Source organism: Zeugodacus cucurbitae, chromosome 4, assembly GCF_028554725.1.
Source record: "Zeugodacus cucurbitae isolate PBARC_wt_2022May chromosome 4, idZeuCucr1.2, whole genome shotgun sequence".
NCBI lineage: Eukaryota > Metazoa > Arthropoda > Insecta > Diptera > Tephritidae > Zeugodacus > Zeugodacus cucurbitae.
The window spans coordinates 18,775,515-18,783,354 of record NC_071669.1 but is presented as its reverse complement, the minus strand read 5'-3'; the positions used below and the strand labels follow the sequence as shown (position 1 = coordinate 18,783,354).

The 7,840-nt window shown below is 37.5% G+C and overlaps 4 protein-coding genes across 4 annotated transcripts; 2 read left to right on the top strand and 2 right to left on the bottom strand.

The window, feature by feature from the left end:
* Window positions 1-1,990: 1,990 nt before the first annotated feature.
* LOC105216310 (charged multivesicular body protein 1b) lies at window positions 1,991-3,049 on the top strand. Its single transcript, XM_011190738.3, has 3 exons — window positions 1,991-2,211; window positions 2,287-2,752; window positions 2,818-3,049. Exons 1-3 carry the CDS (start codon window positions 2,190-2,192, stop codon window positions 2,939-2,941), a joined length of 612 nt encoding a protein of 203 aa, XP_011189040.1. The 5' UTR covers window positions 1,991-2,189; the 3' UTR covers window positions 2,942-3,049.
* On the bottom strand, window positions 3,013-3,849 carry LOC105216315 (uncharacterized). The gene is made up of 2 exons (XM_011190752.3): window positions 3,601-3,849; window positions 3,013-3,538 (listed from the first exon to the last, which is right to left on the bottom strand). Exons 1-2 carry the CDS (start codon window positions 3,699-3,701, stop codon window positions 3,187-3,189), a joined length of 453 nt encoding a protein of 150 aa, XP_011189054.2. The 5' UTR covers window positions 3,702-3,849; the 3' UTR covers window positions 3,013-3,186.
* Window positions 3,850-4,091: 242 nt separating this feature from the next.
* Window positions 4,092-5,176, top strand: Sgf11 (SAGA-associated factor 11 homolog). The gene has a single exon (XM_011190728.3). It carries the CDS (start codon window positions 4,202-4,204, stop codon window positions 4,856-4,858), a length of 657 nt encoding a protein of 218 aa, XP_011189030.1. The 5' UTR covers window positions 4,092-4,201; the 3' UTR covers window positions 4,859-5,176.
* A 212-nt stretch (window positions 5,177-5,388) lies between these two features.
* LOC105216292 (cilia- and flagella-associated protein 45) lies at window positions 5,389-7,480 on the bottom strand. Its single transcript, XM_011190714.3, has one exon. The coding sequence runs from the start codon at window positions 7,322-7,324 to the stop codon at window positions 5,663-5,665; it is 1,662 nt and encodes a 553-aa protein (XP_011189016.2). The 5' UTR covers window positions 7,325-7,480; the 3' UTR covers window positions 5,389-5,662.
* Between the last annotated feature and the right edge of the window lie 360 nt (window positions 7,481-7,840).

Genomic DNA, 7,840 nt, shown 5'->3' with positions numbered 1-7,840 from the left:
CGCACATTGGACAGCTTAATAGTCACGTTCTATTCTGCAATCGATTTCGATGGTGGCCCCATGATATCCAGGGAATCATATTAATATTCCAAAATGCATGCACTTTCTCCTTATTTTCTATGTAAAAGCTGTTTACTATATCAGGATTTTCTACCAAAAACTTCAACTGTGTTTTGTTAATGGCTGTTTCCCACAAGAGGAGGAATACACTTAGACTATAAGGATAGTCCTTTAGGAAGTCAGAAAAAAAAAACCTAATAGATATTAAGGCTCGAAAAAACGCAGTGAACCTACTACATATCTGCATATTTTTTACTTCTAAATTCGCTTATTCGCCAGGATAAAGTTTTTAATGGGTCAATGACCCATTAAGTACCAGAAGTATGAGGGAGGGCGCCCTAGACATCTTACGATTTGCCTTGGGTCAGAAGGATTTTCTGACTGACCAGCTTTTATTCTTTCAGCTGAAGCCCAATTGTCCAGTAGACAGTAAATCACAAGGGCGTAGTTGGTGTTCGTATTTATTCGCCTTCTACTGTAGGTAGACTTACGTGCCTAGCCTTGAAAGCTCATTAGCCTTACCTTATTACCTAGGATTCCTCCGTGAGCAGGCACCTAATAACTGGTATCGAATGAAAGGAAGGATAGACATTTTTTACCAGTCACGGGCGCGTGGTCTGTGAGCACTTACTACCAGATTGAATCGTCACTTAACCGAAGGATGCTACGCTTCGAAGTATTAGATCCAGTGCTATTTTTTTAGCAGCCACTTGCGCTTTAAAAACACTAAAATAGTCTTGAAGACTTTTGAAGCGCCCTCCACCGCACGAGGATCATACCGAATAATAATTTAACTATGGTTTCATATATCGTTAAACGTAGCAGCAGATCTACTTCTTCGAAGTGGAGCGTCCTTCAGATTAATGACAATTCAGGAAATTGTAGGACTACACATGTCAGTCTTATCGACAGGAGAATGGAAACAAGTAGGAGCACTACCTATCCTATTGTGATTTTCTACTGGACAATTGGGCTTCAGCTAAGCTGCACAAACGCTAGTCAGTATCAAGATCCTTCTGACCCAAGGAAAATCTCGACGTTTTACGAGTTCTCGACATCTTGGGAGCTCTTTGTCCTCAGTATTATTTTGAAGGGGTTATTGTCCCTTTAAAAATTGGAACCAGGTGGTAGCTGCAGAAGTTGCCTGGAAGAAGATGAGGTGGAAACAAATCAACACTTCCATATGGAATGATAATTTATGCTTTACAACAGTCTCGTAATTGGCTTTTTAAACGAAATCTTCAATACGAATCATCAAAAAACCAAAACAAAAATATTTGTGACAGATTATCGAATATAAGTTTTCATTCACACGAAATTCATGATACGAAATTTTCTTTCGTGTGGAAATAAAAATTCATGGGAATGCTTTATTGACATGAAGTTAACAATAGGGCTGATTTACTTACACAAAATACATCTCAAAACTGCTTTACCAATAGTAAGAACACCAATCGCAACATAATACTTTTATATGCACTAGTATTGCTCCACTATGAACGCTATCGGCGATTTTTAGAATGTTACCTTTAATACTTGTGATATTTACAATTATTAGAATATATATGACACACACACACACCGCACAGCTTTCAATTAAAACCAACAAAAGAAGCACTATTATTTATAAATTAGAACCAAATTGCTAGAAATTCACGCGTAATTTGTAGAAAAGGAAAGGGAAACGATTAAATAACGGAACTAGCAAAGACACAGAAATCACAGGGTGTATCAAATGATAATATACTCTTAGCTATTTTAACTAACAAGAAAAATTAAATTAATATAAAAATAAATTATTGCAAAAATAAACTAAATTCTCCATTAAAAGAATAAAATATATTTAGAAATTTGTCGTTTAATATTTTTTATTTATTCTTTCCATTATTAACAATACGAAATATTTCGCTGTTGCACAACACTGCAGTGATATGAGCTCACAGCTGTCAAACAAAATGATTCATAACATAAATTGGGAAAACTAGAATATTATCAATACTGCGAAATTAAGCCAATTGTGCTTAAAATATACATAAAAACCACTCCAAACACAACAAAAAGTATTTAATTAACTAAGTTTATTTGTGCAGTTTTTCATTTGTATAAAGGCCATCAAACTGGGTAACGAAATGTCAACATCGTCCATGGAAAGTAAGTGCAGCACTTCAATGGTGTAAAAAATATTTACTCTTCGTTACTACAATTTATGTTTTCCAACAATTACAGAACACCTTTTTAATTTAAAATTTGCGGTTAAGGAGTTGGAGCGCAATTCGAAGAAATGTGAAAAAGAGGAGAAGCTGGAAAAGGTCAAGGCCAAGAAGGCCATACAGAAGGGCAACATGGATGTGGCACGCATACATGCGGAAAATGCTATAAGACAAAAAAATCAAGCAGTTAATTATTTGCGTATGAGTGCACGTGTGGATGCGGTGGCAAGCCGTGTGCAATCGGCGTTAACTACGCGTAAGGTAACCAGTTCAATGGCTGGTGTGGTGAAGGCTATGGATGCCGCAATGAAGGGCATGAATTTAGAGAAAATCTCCTCACTGATGGAGAAATTCGAATCACAATTTGAAGATTTGGATGTACAAAGTTCGGTTATGGAGAATACAATGTCGGACACAACTACAACTTCAGTACCTCAAGGAGATGTTGACAATCTACTACAACAGGTGGCAGATGAGGCTGGGTAAGAAAATATTATAACAATTAAAGTAACTCGATAATGTAACTTATGCCTTCTACCTTATGCAGCTTGGAGTTGAATATGGAATTGCCCAGTGGTGTACAGAGTTCTACAATTGGCGCCTCAACACAAGTATCACAAGAACAAGACGAGTTGACACAGCGACTGGCACGTTTAAGACAAGCCGAGTAAATACACTGCATTTAAGGTCAATAAATCCAATTTGATTTTGCGGTTTTGATAGTTTTTTTGGTATTACTTTATATTAATAAAAAGCGAACATTTTTAAATGATTTAAAATTGCTAATTGTATTATCACCAGCTCTAAAAAGGGCACATGTAACTGTTATGTGCTTTTGTCAATGGATATATGCATGTTACACACGAACGTTCGGAAAAATCATAATTTATATGCTATTAAATACATGAATCTCTATTCAAATATCTTGTTTGTATTGTACAAATTGTTGTTGCAGCAATAATTGTTGCTGCTGTTGTTCATTGAAATGTGGTAATTGTTGTATAGTACTTCCCTCAATATTGTTGGGTTGTGATGCTGGGTTCTTTTTCATGCGTTGTTTGCGCACCTTCTTGACTTTTCCCTCTGTTGGTTCTTCGGTGGGATTCTTTGGCTTGGGCTTGGGTCCACGTTTCTGTTCAATTTTACGTTTTGGATGCGGTGCCACCATCGGCAATTGTCGCCAAATATCATTATGTTTATCAAGTCGACGCTTCAATAGCTCCACATCGCGTGTACGTCTACGCAAAAGCTTTTTAACTGTGTTTATGCTGAAATTGGAATTTAAGATTGAATTGATGACAATTTAAATAATAATAGTTTAACTTAGTACCGCAGCACAGAACGTTCATTCTCTATTTGCAGTTCCTGGCAACGTTCATAGATTTTCTCAGCAAGTAGTTTGTACTTTTGTACCTTCTCATCAAGTAGCATATTTGTATTGTATTTTATACTTATTGCATGCCAATAATTATGTTGAAACTATTATTTCATTCCAACTTATTGAACTCGCGTTATTTTTTTTTGATATTTTATAAATGTAAACAATACACTAAACTTCACTGCTTCTTCTTCAAATGGTTGTTAGTTCTTACTCATTCACAATAAGCAAATTATTTTATAACACTAATTAGCAATTAATTATAATTAAAACATAAAATACAATTTAGAGTATCAAGTATTAACTGTAGATAGAAAATAATTTAGCAAATTATTTAAAATATAGAAATAACAAGTTAGTTTTTACTGTTTATGTGTAAATCAGTACGATAATATTAATGTATCGAAATATGTTTATCGATATATTGTAGTGTTCTGACAGGTGATTTTATGACTGCTCATTGTTTTGATAAACTGGGGAAGACATAAAAAGCCGACATTGTCAACAAAAAAAAATTGAGGATACATTTTACTGCTGCATAGTACAAGGCGTTATGGCCTCTTCTTCAGACTCTACAGTAGCTGCAGCGAATATTGATGCAAAAAGCGAAAAGAACACAAATCTTACAGTCTCGGGGAAAACGTCTGCCAACAACACCAAAATGACTATAGCAACTATACAAAAGGCCTATCACGACATACTCAAAGATCCCACAAGTCTGGATGAGGCTGCACACTATTTATATCAATCGTTACTGGACGATGCTGTTGTAGGTGTTTTTCTAGAAATACATCATTTGCATAAGACTGGTAATTTAGAAGCACTCGATGGTGTACCCGAAGAAGGCACAGACGCTTCCTATCGCATTGTAGATATGCCAAATTATGATATTTTTGGCATTTCATCAGTGAAAAAACTAATGGATTGCACTTGCCCCAACTGTGATAGGCCCGTGTCGGCGTCACGTTTTGCACCACATTTGGAAAAGTGTATGGGTATGGGACGTAATTCGTCACGTATTGCTAGCCGTCGTTTAGCTACCAAGGAAGGTACGAGCGCAAGTTCGTCATCATCTTCATCGTATCTGCAAACAACAGTCGGCACGGATGATGAAGATGACATTGACTGGTCATCGGAGAAACGACGAAAGAAGACTAATCAAAGTAATCGTAATAACGGTTCAAAAAAGAATAATGGCAAATCATTCTAGATACGATGTGAATAATATGTAAACGTATACAAAATAATAATTTAATTTCTACTACGTGCTAAGTGCAGCAAATTATATTGGCATTTGTATATATGTACATGGTATATGCAAGAAATATAATTTTCATATATTGATAGTGGTTATGTGTGGCATGTCCTCTGCATGTGCATATACAATATCAAGTCTGTGCTAAAAGATTCCATTTATAGTGTAAACTACATGTTTTTTTCTCAACAAATGCTTTGTATACATTCTACTAACTTATTCAAACTATTTAATAAAATATGAGTAACGGAACTGCCGGTTAACAAAATGAAATTCAGTTTTATAGTTGGTTAAGAGGTTGAGTTACAACATAAGCCGTATGAAAGTGCACACTGTTCTTGTTAGAGTTCCCTGACCATATTCAAATCATTGTTAATGGTGTGTAACTAAAAAATATTTCCAGGCGCAGGAAATGTGAATATTTACATGAATAAGTGAATATCAGTTGTTGCTTAACATATTTAATTATACACAATTGCTATAAATTTATTGTGAGGAAAGTTATTTTATTGTATGCAAGAAACATTTACAATAATTTTATAGTCGTTATGAGTGAGCAATTATTTGTAGTTGCATTTTTAATATTATACATGTGTATATATATGCAAATTTAATAAATCTTTGAATCCCATATTTCTAGTAAAGTTGAGTAGGTTTGCGTTCGTCATATAATAACTCACATTATCGGTGTCAAATTGATAATTAATAATGTAAATTATTATTTTGACACCGATGTATAAATATAGTAGCTCCTTACACTCATTTGATCTTGGTCAGTAGCGCCTTCTGTCCTTTAATTTTAGTCAATTGCATTTCAACTTCTTTAATGTATTTCTCCGGCAGGCAAGCGTCGCGCATTGCTGCCAATTTCGCATCAATTACAGCGCGTATATTGCGATCACGTTGACGTTCGCCCTCACGCCAATCCAAGGCCTGTGCGCGATCCAGTTCCAAGAGACGACGCCGTTCCAGCTCTTTATCGTTCATTTGTTTAATGATCGCCTGACGATAGCAGTCATTTTGACGTTCACGTTGTGCCTCCTGTTGTTTTTGTTTCTCCTCATCGACCTTCACTTGCGCCATTAGATTGTCAAAGTCCTGTTCGGCGCGTGCAATTTGCAGCGCTTGTCGTTGTTTGGTTTGACGTAATTGACTCTCGCGTGCTTCGGCTAAATCTTTTTCGATTTGTCGCTTACGCATTGTCGCCTCCTTCTCCTTACGTCTGTATTCGCGTTCGATACGCTCCTGCTCACGCATATAACTCAACTCTTCGCTGGCCGATTTTGCCTCGAGCACCTTTTGTGCCAATATGAATATGCGTTGGCGCTTACTTTCGGACGCCTCTTGTGCCAATTTCTTCTCCATTGCCAATTCACGTTCCTTCTTTTGCTTTTCACGCATATATGCGGCGGCACGCATATCGGCCTCACGCTCCTGCTCACAGAGCATACGCTTGAAGAGCGCTGCCATCTCGGCAATACGATTCAGCTCTTCGCGGAATTTCAGCTTACGTTCACGTTGCAATTGCGCTTGTCGCTCATCTTCGACGCGTATCAATTCATTGGCTTTGCGTATACGTTTGGCTTCCTGCTCCAGGCGCTCCGCTTCGAGAAAGCGCAATGTCTCGCGTTCATTCAATTGATTACGTATCTCACAAGCGTATTTCAGTTTCTCCTCTTTCTTTTTCTCCTCTTTGGCGTCCTCTTTTTTGAGCGCACCCGTAGCACCTTCCAATACCATACGATCCATACGCATCTCTTCGTTGCGCAGCTCACGTTGAAAATCCTCCTTCTCCTGTATCTGCGCATCACGCACCGCCTGACACTTGGCATTCAGTATGATGCGATTGACACGACGCACTTCCTCTTCTTGTTCGTGTTTGGCTAGAAAGGCACGCTCTAGTACCTTGACTTTTTCGCCGGCACCGAAGAGATCTTCTTTTACGGCATTCTCCTCTAAAGCCTTCTGTCGCGCATCGTCAATCTTTTTGAAGCGCGTGCGCACCTCTTCAGTCTCTTTTTCCATACGATTGCGTTCCTCCTCTTGTCGCTTCAAGACCTCTAGGCGGTCCTCTAGCGTAACCACTTTCGATGCATTCTTCAGGCGATCCAACTCTTTTTGCGTTAGCGTTGTCTGATTCTTAGTTCTGCCCGATTTCGGTCCCACTGGCCGTTTATTCAAAGTTTGCGGCGTGTAACCCATTACTTTCAGGAATTCGGTGCATTCCTTGGCGGCTTTCTTATTATTCTGTGCGGCAATGGCTGCTTTCAGCGACGCATTCAGCTCTGCGGTGGTGCCGACTGCCACATTTGTGCTACTCCCTTGCGAACGATGTGTTGTCGTTGTTTTGGCACGCCTCTTACCAGCGTGCTCCAACTGGTCTCGTACAAGCCGTAAATTCGAGGCTGTGAAGCACGGCATTGTCGCTGGTATTTATATATAAATACTGGTATATATATATAAATCTGTGTATATATATAAATAAATAAATGTTGTTGAATTGCTGGCAAAATGTTAAAAAATAAATTTCTAATTTTTCCAAAGAAAAATTTTGAAAGTTGTTTGAGTGAAAGTTCGATTTGTTTTGTTACACCACAAAAGAACTTTGGAGTCTCAAATGCCTAGCAGTGTTTAGTAACGGTTATTTTTATAAACAGGAAGTTGTCATAGAGATGTGGCCAACCCCTAATCGAATCAATAATTTGCTACTGTAACACAATAACAAAATTAAAGGGGTTTTGAATGAGGACTAGACATAAGATATATGCATTCGTCACTTAAAATTTCTACCGATGGTACTCAGGAAGGCGAAAATCCCTGGCATCATTGACTTTCAAATTCGGCTTACAATTTCTTCGACTCGTTTTTTGTCGATAGATATCAATACACTCTATAAAAATATAAAAAAAAAGTAATTCTAAGATCTTGAGAAGATAA

Excerpts from the sequence above, each read along its gene's own strand:
- LOC105216310 (XM_011190738.3), top strand. The coding sequence starts at position 2,190 with ATGTCAACATCGTCCATGGAAA. Across the intron at positions 2,212-2,286 it reads GTCAACATCGTCCATGGAAA|AACACCTTTTTAATTTAAAA; the intron begins GTAAGTGCAGCA and ends CAACAATTACAG. Across the intron at positions 2,753-2,817 it reads CAGGTGGCAGATGAGGCTGG|CTTGGAGTTGAATATGGAAT; the intron begins GTAAGAAAATAT and ends TACCTTATGCAG.
- LOC105216315 (XM_011190752.3), bottom strand. The coding sequence starts at position 3,701 with ATGCTACTTGATGAGAAGGTACAAAAGTACAAACTACTTGCTGAGAAA. Across the intron at positions 3,539-3,600 it reads AATGAACGTTCTGTGCTGCG|CATAAACACAGTTAAAAAGC; the intron begins GTACTAAGTTAA and ends TTCCAATTTCAG.
- Sgf11 (XM_011190728.3), top strand. The coding sequence starts at position 4,202 with ATGGCCTCTTCTTCAGACTCTACAGTAGCTGCAGCGAATATTGATGCA.
- LOC105216292 (XM_011190714.3), bottom strand. The coding sequence starts at position 7,324 with ATGCCGTGCTTCACAGCCTCGAATTTACGGCTTGTACGAGACCAGTTG.